Source organism: Clarias gariepinus, chromosome 21, assembly GCF_024256425.1.
Source record: "Clarias gariepinus isolate MV-2021 ecotype Netherlands chromosome 21, CGAR_prim_01v2, whole genome shotgun sequence".
Lineage (NCBI taxonomy): Eukaryota > Metazoa > Chordata > Actinopteri > Siluriformes > Clariidae > Clarias > Clarias gariepinus.
The window spans coordinates 12,887,287-12,907,282 of record NC_071120.1 but is presented as its reverse complement, the minus strand read 5'-3'; the positions used below and the strand labels follow the sequence as shown (position 1 = coordinate 12,907,282).

Genomic DNA, 19,996 nt, shown 5'->3' with positions numbered 1-19,996 from the left:
TTCAGGGATGTTATTTGAATTGTATTAACCCCAGTATAAAATTAGTTTAGCCTTTCTAATTATTATCTATTGGTGCAGATGTTTGTTTACATCGAGCAGGTAGTTTATTATAAAGTAGATTATTAAATCTGTAATATAACTAACTGTTCATAACATCACTTTTACTCAACATTTTGATTTGACTTGGTGCAGATTCCCAGCAAACACTGGGATAATACAGATTACACTGAGGTTGCATGTGTAGCTGTGACTTTGACTTTTAGCTAAGTGTTGTTCAGTTCATTCCCTCTAGCAAAACTGTGGACGATTGATGACGGTTTATGACAGCTGTTGTGAATCAGATAACATCAAACACGTCTATTCAACTTTCATTTTGAAACTATTTTTGCACCACGACGAGCATGTTGGAGTGATACTTTTAACTTTACCCTTTAAACTAATGCCCTTTTATTACCTCATGTATGTGTTTACTCTTACATACAGATGTTGTACATGTATCTGGCACAATTATATCTACATAACCCCCTTTGTCTTTTCCCCTTATGATGATTTTTAATAATATCCTTTTTATGTTTGTATGGAGATGTGGATATAAAGTATGTATAACTGTATATAGTATTTGTAAAGTCCTATTTATTTCATTTATTATATCATTACTTAGCTCAGAAAGCAGCAGGGGGTCAGGGTGTGTGTGATGTGTGACATTCAGGTCATGGCACATACTTTACTCATCATTACATACATGGGTAGCACACACAAACTTTACTAAATGTACCTATACATGGCACTATGGACACACACACACTGTACAAAACATGCAGGCACACACCTACCTCAACAAGAACAACACACTAATCTAAACATGGTCTTACAGCAGAAGCTATACACAACCGTCACTGACAGTTACAGATGTTAAGATGATATTTTCCCCACATTCGTCTCAATCTTAAGTAATTTATAGGATACAACTGTTGCATTTCCCTCTGTTTTATAATGATCTTATCCTGTTTACATTCTTGTTATAAAAATCCCTTTTCACCATTGGAACATTTAAATTATGCAGAACATAAACTTAAACAAATATTTCATTGGTCCTTAGAAGGGGGTGGGGTATCTGACTGTACAGTCTCCGTCATCACTGGAAGAAGTCTTGCATGCTCGAACATCTCAGCTTGCCTGAACATGCCCTTAATAATAACACTGACGCATGCCAAGGTGAAGATGGTTGCAGGAAGATCATCCTGGTTCAAATAGCCTATACACTTTAGATCAGTGCTCAGATTGGACGCTAATTTTCATCATAATTTATCAGAATACTAAAGTTCACAACTTTGGATGTAAATAAATGAACATGTTACCTAGAAACATTTAGGTCATGTCTAGGAAAAGCAAAAACTAATTCCAGTTCAAGTAAAAAAATTGCAGTTCAAGACTGAAAACGCATAATAAAAAAAAAAATACATAATTATTTCACAAGCATTTACGCTTACATACAGAGAACCTGTTGGATCTAAATGTATTTTTCACAATTTAAAACTTTTTTACATTTTTGAACAAATGCTTTGTTTTTGCCCCACTTTCATCTCCACTGACTCTTACAGATCAATTTAAGCCTGTTTATAAAGAATGAATTCATCAGTTGTTTATTTGAACCGTTTTATTTCATTTTAAAAATGATAAAAGACCTTAGGCACTCAGGTAAACATGAGACAACACCAGTCACTTAAAATCAGGAGTGTTTTATATTTTTGTCACTGAAACGCATTAACACACTAAAAGCAAAGAACATTAGTGTAATAATACAGTTTTACAAGCATGATTATACCTTGTTAAGAGTTTATCAGGCTACAATACTGTAGCTGACCTTCAGACTGTCAAACACAAGCTGGGTGGATGTTGGCACGGCAGTGTTGAGTAATGACAGATTAAGGTCTTTATGGATGAGTTATGACTATTTTTAAAGTGACACTGCAATTTATTTAAAGCCATTTCCTTAATTTTGTCTTTATACCTGAACACTAATGAAAGGTGCTGGGGCAGATCCATAGCGAGCTCTATCTGGGGATTGGGGTGGTGAATATATTACAAACATAATATACTCTTATAAACCTTTATGGTAACTAATATAAAGAAACCATTTTATTTTACACAAAAAAACATGACAATTAAAAGACAAAAATTACAAAAATAAAGGCCATGTATAAAAACAGGTCACTATTTGGTGCTCGACAGTGATGCAGCAAGAGGATCTCTGTCTCTAGACAAAATGATTACTGAACCTTGGCTACACTGTGCAACCCTGACCTCATGGTTAGTACACAAACCAACTGATACCTCCCTGATTTTAAAGCACTGTGAAGCACTCAACAGTTTTCTCGGCCTGCCTTTTGATTTAGAAGTATTGTTGTGTGCATCATTTCCTCAAAGGCTGGCTTCTCCAGGCAAAGCTTTAAAGATACGGAATCCTTCCTTAGTCGCAAAATCCCACGCCAGGTGTGCAATGTCTTCTACTTCACTTGTCTTTGTAGTGCCTTAACAAAAATGAAACAATATAAAAAATATTGCAATTAATAAATATACAAGTTAAAATGTTTGGACGAACCCTCTTATTTAATGTTTTGAATAAGGTCTGGTATTTTACAATCTGCTCAGTTACTGGGATTTTCACGCACAACCATTTCTAGGGTTTACAAAGAATGGTGTGAAAAGGGAAAAACATCAAGTATGCGGCAGTCCTGTGGGCGAAAATGCCTTGTTGATGCTGGAGGTCAGAGGAGAATGGGCCGACTGATTCAAGCTGATAGAAGAGCAACTTTGACTGAAATAACCACTCTTACAATCGAGGTATGCAGCAAAGCATTTGTAAAGCCACAACACGCACAACCTTGAGGCGGATGGGCAGCAGAAGACCCCACCGGGTACCACTCATCTCCACTACAAATAGGAAAAAAGAGGCTAAAATTTGCACGAGCTCACCAAATTGGACAGTTGAAGACTGGAAAAATGTTGCCTGGTCTGATGAGTCTCGATTTCTGTTGAGACATTCAAACAGAATGAGAACATGGATCCATCATGCCTTGTTACCACTGTGCAGACTGGTGGTGGTGGTGTAATGGTGTGGGGGATGTTTTCTTGGCACACTTTAGGCCCCTTAGTGCCAATTGGGCATCGTTTAAATGCCACGGGCTACCTGAGCATTGTTTCTGACCATGTCCATCCCTTTATGACCACCATGTACCCATCATCTGATGGCTACTTCCAGCAGGATAATGCACCATGTCACAAAGCTCAAATAATTTCAAATTGGTTTCTTGAACACTAAAATGGCCCCCACAGTCACCAGATCTCAACCCAATAGAGCATCTTTGGGATGTGGTGGAACGGGAGCTTCGTGCCCTGGATGTGCATCCCACAAATCTTCATCAACTGCAAGATGCTATCCTATCAATATGGGCCAACATTTCTAAAGAATGCTTTCAGCACCTTGTTGAATCAATGCCACGTAGAATTAAGGCAGTTCTGAAGGCGAAAGGGGGTCAAACACCGTATTAGTATGGTGTTCCTGAGTGGTGTATAGTGGTGTAGGTGAGTGTATATTCAGCTCTTTGAAAACTCTTTCATTCTCTCAGTGATCCTCATGAGGTAGTCACCATCTTGAGTTCCCAGAGGTGCGGAATACTTTTTAGCAGCTTTTCCTTCACCCTCTGGTCGAACTCATTACAAACTATCTCACCTGGATCAGGTGATTGTGGAGGCCAGGTCATCTGATGCAGCACTTCATCACTCTCCTTCTTGTACAAATAGCTCTTACATAATCTGTGTTCCAACAGGTCAGTGACCCCAAAAACAGATGATCGCCCACTAAGTGCAAAAAAGATGGGATTGCACGTCGCTGCAAAATGCTGTGGTAGCCTCGCTGGTTAAGTGTCACTTATTTTTGACCAAGTCACCAACAGTGTCACCAGCAAAACACCCCCACACCACCATGCCGTACCTCCTCCTCTATTCTTCACAGTCAGAACCACACATTCAGAAACCATGTGCTTACCCTCTCTACGTCTAAGAAACATGGCAGTTAGAACAAAAATTACTTCAACCAAAAGAGACTTGATCTAATGTCCATTCCTTACGTATCTTGGCCCAGGCAAGTCTCTTCGGCTTGTTTACTCTGTACAGTAAATGTTAAGAGATGTCTCCTGAGGCTCTGTGTGTGGGCTCTGGTCATTCTAATAAACCTATCCTCTGCAGCAGAGGAAGCTCTTGGTCTTCCATTCTTGTGATGGTCATCATGAGAGCCAGTTTTATCATAGTGTTTGACAGTTTTGGCGAATACAGTCTTTTCTTTTCACTTAACTGTTTCTTGCCATAAGATCGGTTTGTACAGTAGTTGTAGTAACACTAATAGGGTTACTGACTCTGTACCCAAGCTTTCCCTGCACAAGTGATGATCTAAAGCACATTAAGAAGGCAAGAACTGTAACAACTCTTGACAAGACACACCTAAGAACTGAAAATCATTCCAGGTGATGAATCTGATGAGAGAATGGCATGAGTGTGCCAAGTTGTGCCATGGTTGTTTAACACATTTTTATTTACTACATACTTTCATACGTGTTCCTTTAATATTAGGACACCTTCGGTATTTATTTTGAAAATAATACAAATAAAGAAAAAACACTGAAGGAGGGTGTGTCCAAACTGTTGACTGGTTGTGTGTAATTGTAACACAATGCCTCAGAACGCTGTATACACTGTATCTGTACTGTATACTGTATGTTACCTGTAAGTGATGTTTTATATTTCGTCTGTAAGATAGCAGCCTGGCGGAAGAAGCAGAAAGCCATGTAGAACTGCCAGTTTGGAATGTCCTCCAATCCCATTTCTTTGCCATACAGCTCAAACATTTCCTTTGGACTTGGAATATCCATCTGAACAAACTTCTTCCCTTTAAAAGCATAAAATATAGCAAGGTTCATTTAAGATTATGAACCACAGTACCAAGCAATCTAACTGGATGAGAAGCATTTCAGGAGAGGTGATAATGGATGGTAAAACCCCTTCCTGGAATTTTAACTATATCAAGAGTGAAAGTAGGTCAGTGTGGCCCACCATACTGAGGAGAGAGCGGCTCCATGCCAAAATGTACACCGGAAACTAGTCAGGGACGCATTTTAGCAGGAAAACACACCTGATAACATTGTCTTCTTAGGGCACTTTCACACCAGCCACAACTGATTTGTATCGTGCTTAGGAACAGTTGCTCAACTGGCCAGCGTTCACATGATTATTTTTCTTTTAAATGATTAATTATTGTATCCCTTTTATTTCTTATACTCTGGTACAATACAAAGCTTTAACCTGTGTAGTTTTCTGGATAGAGAATTTGCATCAATAAAAAGTAAATTTAGTTATTTAGTAATTGTTTAGGCAACACTGTGGCTTAGTGGTTAGCACTGTCGCCTTGCATCTCCAAGGTCCGGGTTTGATTCCCGCCTCCATGTTTGCATGTTCTCCTTGTGCTGGGTGGGTTTCCTCCGGGTACTTCGGTTTCGTCTCACAGTACAAAGACATGCAGATTAGGCTAACTGGAGTTCCCAAATTGCCTGTAGTGTGAGAGTGTGTATGTGTGTGTGCCCTGCGATGGACTGGCACCCCATCCAAGGTGTACCCTGCCTTGTTCCCCAAATCTCCTGGGATAGGCTCCATGCCCTCGTGACCCTGTATACAGGATAAAGCGGTATAGACGATAAGTGAGTGAGTAATTGATTACACAGACATTTGCCAGTCTATAGTTGTACTTTACTTTTTTGATTTCAATTCGAGATGGACACAAAATAGCAATAAGCCATAAAGTACATAAAAAAATAAAGTTTTGTGTTTTATTATTAAACTATATTAGGATGTCTTGCATTACATAGTCCAGGGTCCAGTTAAACTGATTTTGCACAATGTTACCTGCTGATAACTGTTGATTATTGTCCTGATTCTTTTTTTTCACAGCATACAGCTTCAGCGAGCTCTATCTGGTTCATCTAGAAGAGTTCATATTTAACAACTTCTAACCAACTGTCTTTGGTGAAATGTTCTTGTCCTTACCTGGTTGTCTAGAAGCAGTAGGGGGAAAGGAGAGGGACATACAACAGGAAGCCACATCCACAAGTGGGTCTCCTACAGTAGAAAGACTCCAGCCCAATACTGCCCTCACATCTGGAGTCTCGGAGTCAAACACCAACTTGTTCAGGCTGTAAGATGATAATGATGATTATTATTGTTATTATATTTTATACTCTGTCAGTTTACTGTATGAAATAAGAAGGTTAGCCCTAGGCTTCTCTCATCCCATCTATAGTCTCCAGCTTCCTCTAAGGCACACCAGACATATTCTAAAATGTTACAATAGGGAAAAAAGTCTAGCATTTCAAATAGGTGCTCAATAAATAGTTTACAAAATTACAAAACAGAAGGCTACAAGCAATGCAATACAACAGTAGGCTCCATAACCAGATACTATTCACATAACACAGTTTCATTAGACAGCAGAATACACAACACTGTTTTCCCAACAGGTTTCTTCACACGCAGTCTGATGCATGTTAACAAAAGTAAATGATTATAAATTACTCTCGTATATGTACCTTCGGCGTCCTGACAGGCACTTCATGAATAAAATACTATTATTAATAGGGGTACAACTCAGGGTGCAAAATAAAAAAAATTATTTTGTATAAACGAAGAATTCTACTCTTTTCCTCGTGGTATCTGATATTAACATGTTAATTCGTCCTTGCTGCTTCCTTCCTGTCTCCTCTTGCATCTGTTCTTAACGCCCCCATGCTCACGCTCTCTCTTTCTGCCCCCCTAACTTGAGCCAACGCTCCTGGATAAACATCATTTCTTCAGGATTTCACCAGGACATTTTACAATGGTTTATGTTCTCCAATCCCATTACAGATAGTAACAGATGTGGATGGCACAGGCGTTTGGTCATCTAAAGCATATAAAAACTCTTTTCCCTGTTAATAGACAGAGACCTTCCTGACAGTTAAATAAGGCCTGCTTGTGTGTTTAACTGTGTCTCTCCTGGTGCTAGAAAAGCTTACTGAAGCTCAGCGGACAGACCGAGCGACTCGCTTATTCAACAATACAGCTTTAAAACTTTATGACTCTTAATGACTCGGTCATTGGGCTGTATTGTTTATTGTTTTTTTGTTTATCCTTGACTGAGATATTTAATATTCATTAGGAATTCGTGCACATCAGCCTGGTGAGTAGTGTAGGAGGTGGAGAGTGTGAGTTTGGCAGTGTGGATGTAGAAGCTGTGTTAGATATGGGAGTACAGCATGGAGCACCGCTGTAAATCTAAGCTGCAGAAGGTCATGATGCAGTGAGTGGCGCCCTGGCTGGAACGCGTCACTGTCAGCACTCCTGTGTGCATGGACATATCACACCTGAAGCTTCCATGGATCAGTGTGCGTCTCTGATGTTTAGGGAGATGCATCAGCAGCCAGTCCATCAGTCTGTCCATGGCAGGAACGGGCTGGATCTCATTTTCCTTGAACTCTTCTGCCCACATTTTCACCTGAGATTCAATGAAGTCACCTAAAATACAAACTACTGATCAAATCACATTTTTTAAGTAGCCAAGTTATTCTATTAAACACACAGAGACTGGGGTCTCGCTAGTCATCAAACTTTATAATCTGTTAAACCACTGGTCTTCAATATGCCATATAACCTTGATAAGAGAATTAATGCTAAAATCATACCGAAATATCACCATTTATTTCTTAAATAACACGTTACAAAAATGTGGAATATTCATGTGGAATAATATTTTCAGTTGTAGCTTAAACTGGTCCCCTTTATATAATTTTCGTCTTTAAAATGGGGGAAAGTGAAGACGTCCTACCTGGATCGCTACGGTTCTCTAGACCTGCAGTTTTCAGATCAACTCTGTGTATCTGGCAGAGGGTTCTCATCATAGCCTCATATACACATCTCTTCCCATGAGGACCCTCTCCTGGTACAGAGTGGTCATTAAACACTCGACCCGGGCAGTGACTTGTCAAGTAAAATGGAGCTCCTAGAGGATTGCTAAAGGACGAAAAAATATACATATAAAAATATGAATAAAAATACATAATGCGGCTTATTAAAAACACCAAAACATACAGCAATTACACATTATATATATTTATGTGATAATTTATGAATGTTTGCTTACCTGGACGTCTCGTCCTGGACAAGAACACTCGGCACAGGGACTTTGGCCTCTTTAAGGGCCTTGAGAAGTCTACAGATAAAAAAAATACTACTAAGTAGTACGCAAAAGAAATAATACAGATGCTCAAAAGCTCATTTAAACAAACCTGCATTCCTTCTGCAGAGCTTCAGTAGTTGGTTTCTTCCTCAGGACAAACTGATGCTGTGCAGAGCTCAACAGGAACGTAGAATCAGTCAGATAACTCTGCTTTACATGGTGGTCTACAAAAACAGAGTAAAGATCAAAACAACTAACTTCAATATGAACTAGCAATGCAATAATGCAAGAAATCGATTCATGACACACAACATTAGGCTGTTTAATGTCTAGTTTTACAAAGTATAATAATCAGCTCTGCTCTACCGGTCAGTGGGAGCGGAGTAGTCTTCTTGAGATAGTGGGTCAGCTGTTTCATAGGGAGCTGCCAATCAGAGCGAGTTCCAGCACTATAGCCAGACAACGGGATCTTTAGCACCTGCTCCAGCTCCTTCACAGCCAATCCAGGATCTTTAACCTGAAGATAAACAACACTATGAACGCCGGAGCGAAACGACAAAACAATAATAAATTTGCCATGTGGAGAAAAGTCCATCCACGAGGCTTTGTGTCCCTGACTGGGCAATATGTATTGGAACTCCACTACAACTCCTAAATAAATCTCTCTTTTGATGGAAAAAAGAGATAAACTCTCTGGATAAACACTAATCAGGCTACGAGTTTCACAGATAGCAACTGATCTGGAAAATATCCCTTAAATAAAAACATACAGGATTGTAGATGTTTACTTTGCACAGATTATGGACCATGGACATATACACTCACTCACTCATCTTCTATACCGCTTTATCCTGTATTCAGGGTCGCGGGGACCTGGAGTCTATCCCAGGAGGCTTAGGGCACGATGCGGGGTACACCCTGGACAGGGTGCCAATCCATCGCAGGGCACACACACACCACACACACTACGGGCAATTTGGGGACTCCAGTTAGCCTAACCTGCAGATCTTGGACTGTGGGAGGAAACCGGAGTACCCGGAGGAAACCCACCAAGCACAGGGAGAACATGCAAACTCCAGGCACACAGAGACGGGAATCGAGCCTGGCCAGGAATTCAACCCGGACCCTGGAGGTGCAAGGCGACAGTGCTAACCACTACACCACCTATGCACTTGTACACTTCCTGGTCATTTCCAGTTATTGCCATTTAAACTTATCTTTATATCCTTTTCTCATTGTATAGATAAGATTTTTATATTTCTTATATATTTTTTGAAGTTTTTATATTTTGTTCTATTCATTTCTTGTTAACATTTTTAAGGTCACCGGCAGTCGTTTAAGCATTTCACTGCATATTGTACTGTGTTAACTGTATATGTGACTACTAAAACTTGAATTTGAATGTCAAAGGCCATATTCAGAGCAAACAGCGTATATTAGTATTCAGACCTCAGACCCGACTACAACTGGGGATCTACTCAGAAACTATGCGAAGACTTGGGTTTGCAGGGAAGAATAGTGCCTCAGTTACAGGACACTGACCCTGGATTTCCTTATCAGCAAAATGAAGACCAGCACAACTCGCGGTTGTGTGACATGACCACAAAATGTCACGGTGAAATTAGTTTTAGGCAGTAAAAATACAGTCACAATAAATAAACCAATGAAATACCTATTTAAAAGGCTAAGAAACACATCTGGCACTAATTGCCCACTTTAACTAATTCCTATTTAATGTGCTTCTGGTAAAATTGCTGAAGCGTCTTTCTTTCATATTTAACTGACGAGCTTCCGTCGTATAGTCAGAAGTCTCAGTGCAGTTATAGGAAACACAGGACCTCTGTATTAGGCTGCACGTAGACCAACTGAATTAGTGGACCAGAACAAACTGCTGTATGAATTATACACGTACACTCATGTATAAGTTGGGGAAAGATTACATTTCTGATGAACACTATGTGCCAGGTGTGTAAGCAGACTGTCTCTGAGGCTGTAGTGAAACCAGTAGACATATGAAATGCTTTAAAAACATTAAACTATACTATCTTAGTGTGGGGAAACACTCGCAACTACATTCCTGGGAGAAAAGAAACTAACCGTGATGCCATGCATTCCTAATTGTACTGCAGCCTCCACATTGAAACTCAGATCATCCAGAAACACTACTTCATGAGGCGACACCAGCAGTCTTTCAGCACACAGCTGATAGATCCTCACATCTGGCTTACATAACCCCACTCTGCAGGACTCCACTACCTAAAAGATAAAAAGAAATGATTTTTTAAAAGAAAATCACGTTATAATGATATGAATTGAGAGAACAGTCAGGGAGTTCAGTGTATGTATCATGAAAAAGAGAATTTATTGATTGAAAAAGTTATGAAAGTCTTTAGAACAGAAGAAGTTCTGAATTTTTTCATACAGTTATTATGTTCCGTGTTGTTCCAAATTTGATTATTCACTATAGAACGCCTGATAATGATAACCTGGATAGGATCGGTGTGCATACAATGGTTTGTAATCACACCACTGAATAATGCAACATTATTTTGTTTATTTCTTCTTTCATGTTAGAATGCTTTTTCTGGTTTGCATTAATGACTTTGTCTGAAGCCCCATTACACACATACAGTCACACCTAAGTGCGCGCACACACATGCACGCACAAACACCATCAACATGTTAATCTGTTTTTTGTAAAAGGAATTGTTAAAAAATTAATACATACTGATTTGAAAAGGAATTAATTTATTGGAAAAAAAAGGATACATAAAATAAACCTTCATGTGCTGTATTTAGGACTTGGATCGTGCTGGTCCTGACAAAGCAGGGTTACTTTCCGGTTTTACTGCATAGTTTAGTTTAGAGCCATCAGAGCTGAAGCAAAGGTACCGGAAAAACTATTTACAATATGCAAGGCAGGAGGAACACAATAGAAAACAAATGCCAGGTTTAGACCGGTGGAATTAAACCCTGGTGTTTCCGCACAGTTAGTTTGTGCAAGTAAAAAGCAATCAAACTTGGGCGAAACAAACATACAAGGACAGTTTCCTTTTTTGGTTGGGCCTTTTTTTTTTTGGTTTGATTAATTTTCTGCAGTTAATAAAAAAAAAAAAAAAAAACACAACAGGAACTGCACCAACAGTATCATTTTCTCTAATAATAACTTAAAAATGAGGCATTTCTTTTCCCCAGACATCCTGACCCCCCCTTTCTCTCTCTCTCTCTCTCTCTCTCTCTCTCTTACACACACACACACACACACACACACACACACACACACACACACAAAATAGATTCCTAGTTTAGATAATGCAATAACACTGCTCTTGTCACAGGCTTTTCGAACTTATTGTTGCCATGTCTCATCATATGAATCCTTACACTTCTTGCAGGAGGTATAAAGTGCTATATTCGTTTCCTGCTGGTCTTTTGGCTGCTGATCCAGTATGTCAGAGCAGTTCTATAAGAATAAACCGAGGCCTCTTACTTTTACTACTTCTATGCTCTAGAAGTTATATAGTGTTTGGCAGTAATATGGTAATGTGACACCGCAGCAAAGTTAAGGCTCGTTAACATGGACAGGGGTTCAGGAATTCAGTGAAATATAAGCAAATAAAATAGAACAAAGAAAAAAAGAAAAGAAATTTGGATAAATGTAAACAGAAGAATTGTCAGAGGTTCAGCCTGGACAGTTGTATATTCTGAATACATTAAGAGACTTTACTGCACTGAGATTTGTTCATTGAGGAAGGTTTTAAACACAGGGTTTCTGTTCTAAAATGTGCTTTATGATTATAGAATACTTTGGAGCCTTTCTTTCCAATCTTCATCCCTCACAATCTTTTATTTTTCAGTCCATGGAGAAAGAGAAGGACCTCTCAACTTATCTCTTCATTTATTTTTTAAAGATTCTGAAATGATAGTTATATGCATAAACATTGGATTTTTAAAACACACACACACACACACACACACACACACACACACACACACCTATCCATAATGAACGCAATATTACAGCTACATGTCCATATTAATTGTGCTGCCTGCAATCACCCTCTAACTGCTACACAAATTGTCCACTAGATGTCATGAGCTCATAAAGGACGCTTCTTAAAATGAACTTAGTGAAACTATTGATCTGTTACAGTAGACTATCAACCTAAAGCTACACAGAGATTTTAGTGGCACAACTTTTACACACTTACTGATAACAGCACTGGCAGCAGAGGCCGAGCACTGCAAGCATAGCAAGTAGACTTTATACAAAACAATGATCTGCAATGAATAAGTAACAAAATCAACACAGAACAGTCTGAGTTTACGTCCCCTCACTTCCTCCAACAATTAGTTTGTCAGGAAAATGTAAATAATGCCTGAAACCCTGAAACAAGACAAAATTATAAAAGCTTGTTTCCATTTCCAGTTGTGCAAGTCGTATTTGAAACGACTAATTAAAGGAGCATAATCACAATTACCATGTTTGTTTATAGTTAATTCACTCACAATATCGAAGAGAGAGGTGTCCACTGGGAGGTAGGACTTTCCCCCAGGCAACAGGAAGTTGTTGCTGAGAACAGCGGTCTTGAAGCCCTCGGCACGAACACACCGCACAGCATCGGTTACAGCGGTCACAGGCCGGGACATGGAGTCGCTGGTCAGCGCAGAATGGAAAGAGCCAATATGGAGCTGGAAACCAGCCTGAGAGCAACATGCAGTTTATAACACAGGCAGATTTTAATCTCCTTTATTACACCAATACAGTTTAACCCGGGTCCTTATCTACTCAATTGAAAAACGACAACAGTGAGAAACATACAATTCGACTGCAGTCCCGACTAAAGGCTTCCACAAACTCCTCTGCCCCCAGCTCTCCTCTCATGTATTTCCTCCAGGAGTTGTTGTTGCCCCCTGCCCGTATAGCTCGGCCTATCGTGCCACGAGGGACTCCATTCTCATCTTCCCATTCTGCCAAAAAAGTGGAAAAAATATGCAAGTTATATCACACTGATCTTGGCCTTGTTTTGGAGTTGTGGTATCACCAAAGAAAAATAGCCGTGATGAAAAAGGCTGCAATTCATTACAGGTGATATAATCATGCACTATAGTGCCAAAAGTATTCGCTCACACATCCAAATCATTGAATTTCAAATCACTTCCATGGTTACAGGTGCATTTATGACTATTTATCACTTTGGACTCCTCACACCCAAGCCACCTTCTCTTTGAACTTTTGCCGTCGGGTCGACGCTACAGAGCACCGAACACCAGGACGGTCAGGCACAAGGACCGTTTCTCCCCAGGCAATTTACCCTCATGAACAGTTAAACATTCTTCTCACGTTGCAATTAATATATCTGCAATATTGTGTGCAATACCACTGTGTAATATACTGTGCAATACCGCAGATATTTATTTAACTTTTGATAGAATCCCACAACATACTCCTTTTGTTGTTAACTTTTTGGTTCGTGTTGTTTTGTCTTGTCATTGTTTTGTTCTGGAAGCTCCGTCACAAAAAACTAATTCCTTGTACCTGCAAGAGTACTTGGCAATACAACTCTTTCTGATTTTGAAAGAGTGGGTCGCTCGCAGGAGCTCAGTGAATTCCAGCATGATAAGATAAGATCCACCTGTGCAGTTGAGTTTCCTGGCTACTGAATATTCCACAGTCAACTGTTCATATAGTGATATTATAACAAAGTGGAAGTGATTGGGAACGACAGCATCTCAGCCACGAAGCGATAGGACACGTGAAATCACAGAGCGGGGTCATCGGATGCTGAGACACAGAGTGCACAGAGGTCACCATACTTTCTGCAGTCAATAGCTAGAGACCGTCAAACTCCCCACAAATGTGGCTTTTAGATTAGCTGAGGAACAGTGCATAGAGAGCTTCATGGAATGGGTTTCCATTGCCGAGCAGCTGCATCCAAGCCTTACAGTATATCACCAAGTACAATGCGATGGATTAGAATGCAGTTGAATCACACTTCTCTGTCTGATGATCCGGTAGACGAGTCTGGGTTTAGTCGTTGCCAGGACAACGGTACTTGTCTGACTCCATCATGCCACGCTTGAACCGCACAAGTTTTCACAGGCTTTACGCCAGATGCCCTACCTGATGCAACCCTCCCATTTGATCTGAGCCTGGGACCGGCACTGCATCCAGTGGCTGGGAATCAAACCCAGGCCTTCTGCATGGCAGGCGAGGCACCCGTCACTGGGCCACCAACACCCCTTATGTGTATCAAGTAGAGTCATGTGCAAAATCTTAAAACCAGCATTATGTTAATACAAAAAGACATTCTATATTTCCAATCATGACTAATCCTAAGAAAGATCTGAATGTTTCAGTAAGAGTGTATTATTGGGAGGACACAGTGAGGAGGTGCAGCAGTCAGTCCGACCTGTGGCTGTAGGGAGAGGTGAAGGGATCAGCACCCCGAACATGTCGAACACAACAGCTCTGTAGCTGGAGGACGAGCAGACTCGCACATGGCGCTGGAGGACACGGAGTGGCCTGACACGGAGAACCCACGCAGCTCCACGCTGCAGCTCCATCACGCTGCGCACACACACACACACACACACAGCAGAGGAATAACTACTGATCCCAGACCTGAGTATAAACAGTTTAAGCGCTCAGCAGCTCCACATGCAACATAAACACTGACAACAACTGTTCAACCGGAATCAACACATCACATAAACATCGCGCCGAATAATTAAACACACACCTGCCGCTTCTTAACCTGCTCTTCACACTGACCGCTGCTTAAACTAGCAGAACTTCAGCACTTCATCATTAACGGCTGCTGGCGCGTGAGACTGCGGCATTACGTCATAGCAACAAAACACCACGTGAGCTTTACTTATCAAAATAAGAGTCTCGTTAGAACGAGCAGCGTGTGTGTGTGTGTGTGTGTGTGGTTACTCCCAGGTGAATAACTTCAAATTAAAGAATAACTTTATGTATGAATAACTTCAAATTAAAATAAATAAACTTATGACTCAGCTTTGTTTCTTATCTTTTTATTAGAATTCGCTCACCCACTCTGACTAATACAATATGCTCCAGTGTACTCACTACTTGTGCCTGTAGGGGGCGCACATCGTCTTTTTAAAATATATTTCGCGAGAGAGTACAGTATTGTGAACAGCATGGGGTGTGCTAATTACACCACACAGAGAAGCTGTATATCTTTAAACTGTGGGGGGAAACCAGAGCACTCAGAGGAAACCCACCAAGCACGGCAAAAACATGCAAACTCCATGCACACAGACCCCGAGGTGGGAATCGAACCCGGACCCTGCAGGTTGTTTGAGGGTAGAACAAAGTAAAGAGAAGGTTTTTATTTGGACCTTTCCATTGGTACAACTACCATGTTAATTTATTTAAAATGCCCAGTTTATCAGTCCATCCATCCATCCATCCATCTAGGAACCTCTGTAGTCCAACTAGGGACTGTGGAAGCCATCGGTGATTACCGCTGTTATATTCCCATTTTACAACAATGGTGGGACCGCTGGTCAACATTTACACAAACACACACTCACACTACGGCGACAGTGCTAACTGCTAACCCACTGTGCAGCCAGTTTTACAGTATGAGACATGAATAATCAGCCTTGTGTAAGGGATGGAAACATCTCAAGCTGCCAAAAACTAACCAAAGTCTAAAGGACCTCCTGGAAAATACCATATGTCATATAAAACTGCAAATTTAATCTTTTCAAAATTAATTCTTTTCTGCAAGAATGATGCATTTTGCACCACTAAAATTTCAATTATTCTACACTATGTGCAGTATAATACTGTAGCTCTTTCATTATACTAACCAGTCCAGAGTTCAGTCCACCGGTTACAAGATAAATATCCTTAGTCTGCTAGGACAATCTGTAAGTACTTGATAAAAAATTTTTTTCTTTTTTTTCTTTTTATTATTTTCAGTATGTAAATAATACCAGACCAGACCCAGAAAGATTGTGAGGATTCGTTTGCAAGGGATTTATTGACAATGCACAATCCAGATCTTTATATGAAACACACAGAGATAAAAAATAATGGCAGATTTAGAGAATAAATGAGAGAACGATTATCTTGTGGTTTCAGGCAAGCTTCATCATGGTGAGTCTCGTGACTGTGTGACACATCGCTCCCATTTGTGTGATTTCTATCCAGGTTTCCCTAGCCACGCTGTTACCACCTCCTCCATCTGTTTTCACTCCCTTCTGATGGAGGATATAGCACAGAACTTTACCTGGATATACAATTTGCTTTTTCTAATTTGAAAAAGTGATACATTTTCTCCAATTTTTAGCACTTTTTGAACTTGGTATTTGTATTCAAAGCAAGAGAAAATGGCAGAAGATTATTTTCCAAACGTGAAAAAAGCTACTGTAGTTCCTATTGCTAAAAAGACCAGTTGTCAACAAGTAGAATGATTATAGACTAAAATATTTCCTCAAAAAGTGGTATCAATTTTCATAACAGCAGGACAATGATCTATTAAAAACAGGACAGGATATTTTTGGGATTGCGCTCCTCTTGTTTCTTAAATAAATGTGGTGCACAAACTTTTCTGAAGATTAACTGAAGCTCTTGACTTGCATAGTAACTGTGCTGCACTGCTAATACACAGTTGACTGAATTGATAATTGCAGAATAAACTGTGTACAGGTGTTTCTAATAAAGTGTGTGGGGGGGGGTGTGTGACTGTATATGACACACAAGAGAGTGGAATCGGCATTAGTCTCTTCTCACATTGTGTACACACCTCAAAAAATTTTCAATATTTCACTAAAAGGTAAAACACATCTAAGAGGCTAAAAAGGCTAGGTCAGCCATTAGATAACTGCTAACTGCTAACAGCTGACCTAATCATACTTAAGCACTAAAAATCACTAGGTTAGCAGTGGTTAGCTGCTACCTGTTAGCCTAGCCTTATTTACCATAGCTCTTTAAGATGATGCCCAGAGAATGGCAAAGCAGAGCACTGGGGGAGGGTCTCTTGGTATATGAGGTCACTATAGGGGGGGAATCTGATTTGCTTGTTTAAGCCCCGGGCCAATCGACAATGGAAAAAGGACAACAGCAGCAAATGTTTTTTACTTATCTTTTTTTGTGTGATTATGCAGACTGGTGAGGCTTCTGGTTGTCTAAAAAGTGAATTTTGCATAACAGATTTCTACTAAACATAAAATAATCTGTGTGTAAAATTAGCACTCAGTCATGCTCTTATACCTCCAACATCATGTGAACATCATATGCAATCCCCTGCACTGGCCTACCTCACAGATACTTCCAGTTCTTCTTTCTTCTGCTTTTTTTTCAGCCACTCCCATTAGGGGTCGCCATGGCAGACCAACTGTCTCCATCTAACTCTGTCTACCACATCTCCTGCATGTCCTCCCTCACCACATCCATAAACCTTCTCCTGAGCCTTCATCTTCTCCTCCTGTCTGCCAGCTTCATCTCCAACATTCTCCTCCCAATATTCCCCTCATCCCTCTGCTGCACATGTCCAAAGCACCTTAATCTGACCTTTCCAAATTTGTCCCCAAACCGTCCTACCTCCCTCTAATAAACTCATTCTCAATCCTGTTCATTCTTCTCTCTCCCAAAGCAAAATCACAGTTGTGTTTAATAATAATTATAATAATGTAAACTTTATTTCTGACAAAAATTTTTTTGAGTCTGTGAATCTCCATTGTGACAATGTTGACCATAAAATGTCCAGAATAATACAAAAATACATAACTAAACTCAGTATATAAAACAGACAGAATTCATAATTCAAGTGATTACTGAACTAAAAGACCTTGTTTAAAATGGACTGGAATATAAAATAGAGTGCAATTTAATAATAGAGGTATTACACTACCTCAGGTTTGCATTGTATTTCTTTATACAAAAACACACAAGACACTAATTCAGGTCAATTGTTTTGTACAAAGTTCACCAGAATCATATACTGTATACTGTATATGTTTACAATACAAGACTTAACATAGAAATAAAACATGACAGTGGATCTGGCCAATACAAACATATTGAAAAAAACATAGCTCAACCCTAAATTTCCTGTTACAATGACACCTATTCCATGAGTATTAAATGAGTATGCATGTCTTACAACCAACATCTGTTTCCTCTTTTCATAATCCCTCACAGTCTTGACCTTTCTAACACACTGCAGTCACTTATTCTCCACCTCCACATCTGCTGTACATACAGTAATCACTAATTTACTGATCCCAAGTGGTTTCAGTTAAACTACAAAAAACTGTAGTCCTGAATTATGAATATGCACACACAGATGTTGATATGGATTTAAGCTATGTTTGCAACAGATAAGCATGTGATATAAATCATTGATTACACTAATGAAAAATACAGTAATAAGAGTACAGGACTGCTCTAGATCATGTGGTTAACAGTTGCCTGGTCCTTGCCCGGATCCAGTCTTTGATTATCAAATTTACAACGTGGATTTCTTTTCTCCTATCAAAAAAATCGGAAAAACATACATTTGGTCTTTGCTGCTATGACATTTCTGTGAAAGTTCAATTCACAAACACTAATGTGGTTAATAAACCACACACATTAATTTACAGTATATCACATTTACAAAAGGTGCTTTTTAAAATTGTACAGTTTGCCGTAGTCACTTCTAAGATCAAAATCTGAAAATCTGAAAACAACTTGTACAAATTAGCCAACATTTAGACACATCATAAAAGCAATGGCTCATTCTTTTAAACTAATTGTAAATGCTTTGGAATGTTGGAAGTGTTAGATCTACCAATGACCAATCAGTTTTCCAAATATCTGGCTGCCATGCATGTAACACCAGCCGACGCCTGAGGAAGCTGGATAGGACTTTTTTTGGCCAGATGCTATTTTGCACCCAGGGGTCCCAGACAATGCTGTTTGCACCTTGTGTGAAATAACTCATGTGGCTCGTTTTTGTTCCCATGTGTTTGTAGACAACCATCCTGTTCTCTCCCTGGCGTTGTATACTCACACCCCAATTCTATGTGCATCCTTATATTTACTTTGACTGTTACTTAATGTAAAGACTACAGACTTTTCAGTTTATCGCTACAACTTCTGTACATTTGCAGGTCAGTAAAAACACCTAAAATACCTACGAACTTTTCAGTGCGGCATTTCATGGGAAGATATGCATTACAACGTGGAAGAGAACCTGTGGTTTAACAGACAGGAACATGTAGAAAGACTGCACTGTAATTCCCCATAAGGGGTGTTCCCCCATTTTACATTTCTAGTTTTCTATTTGTTTCCAATGTGCTGTGCAGTACTGTAAATAGTCATGCTTTTTTCCTGCAAATGGTGGAAATGTGAACCTGCCCAATTTCTTGCAGTCAGTCTCCCACCTACAGTAAAGTGCAACTTTTTACTGCTGAAATTGATATATGCCCCAAATAGAAAGTGCACTGTCAATCATTTCCATCTAATCCAAGCCAAGTTAATCAGCAGTATATAATCAGCAGTTACATACAGACTACACTGTTATACTGACAACATGGCTAAGCAGTTTGACTATCCTGTTTCTAACGAACACCTCCATGATTTGTCATTCTTCTGAGAGACAAACTAAGGGTTATGAGCAAGTTAATGGCTTTGCTTGTATTCCACTGAAAAATGCTCTTACTATTATACATAAAGTGTAACTGTGCTGGGTTTTGTAGTACTTTACAGGACAT

General features: G+C 39.7%; 1 protein-coding gene across 1 annotated transcript; it reads right to left on the bottom strand.

Annotated features, from left to right (window-relative positions):
• Positions 1–1,723: 1,723 nt before the first annotated feature.
• LOC128509102 (acyl-CoA dehydrogenase family member 10-like) lies at positions 1,724–15,105 on the bottom strand. Its single transcript, XM_053480671.1, has 13 exons — positions 15,004–15,105; positions 14,674–14,831; positions 13,083–13,231; positions 12,770–12,964; positions 10,358–10,516; positions 8,627–8,777; positions 8,370–8,484; positions 8,225–8,293; positions 7,910–8,094; positions 7,449–7,599; positions 6,097–6,242; positions 4,781–4,945; positions 1,724–2,531 (listed from the first exon to the last, which is right to left on the bottom strand). Exons 2-13 carry the CDS (start codon positions 14,825–14,827, stop codon positions 2,422–2,424), a joined length of 1,749 nt encoding a protein of 582 aa, XP_053336646.1. The 5' UTR covers positions 14,828–14,831; positions 15,004–15,105; the 3' UTR covers positions 1,724–2,421.
• Positions 15,106–19,996: the final 4,891 nt, after the last annotated feature.

Coding starts and splice junctions, on each gene's coding strand:
- LOC128509102 (XM_053480671.1), bottom strand. CDS start 14,827: ATGGAGCTGCAGCGTGGAGCTGCGTGGGTTCTCCGTGTCAGGCCACTC. Junction 8,294..8,369: donor GCTCTGCAGAAGGAATGCAG/GTTTGTTTAAAT, acceptor TTTTATCTGTAG/ACTTCTCAAGGCCCTTAAAG. Junction 4,946..6,096: donor TACTGCTTCTAGACAACCAG/GTAAGGACAAGA, acceptor ATGCTTTTAAAG/GGAAGAAGTTTGTTCAGATG.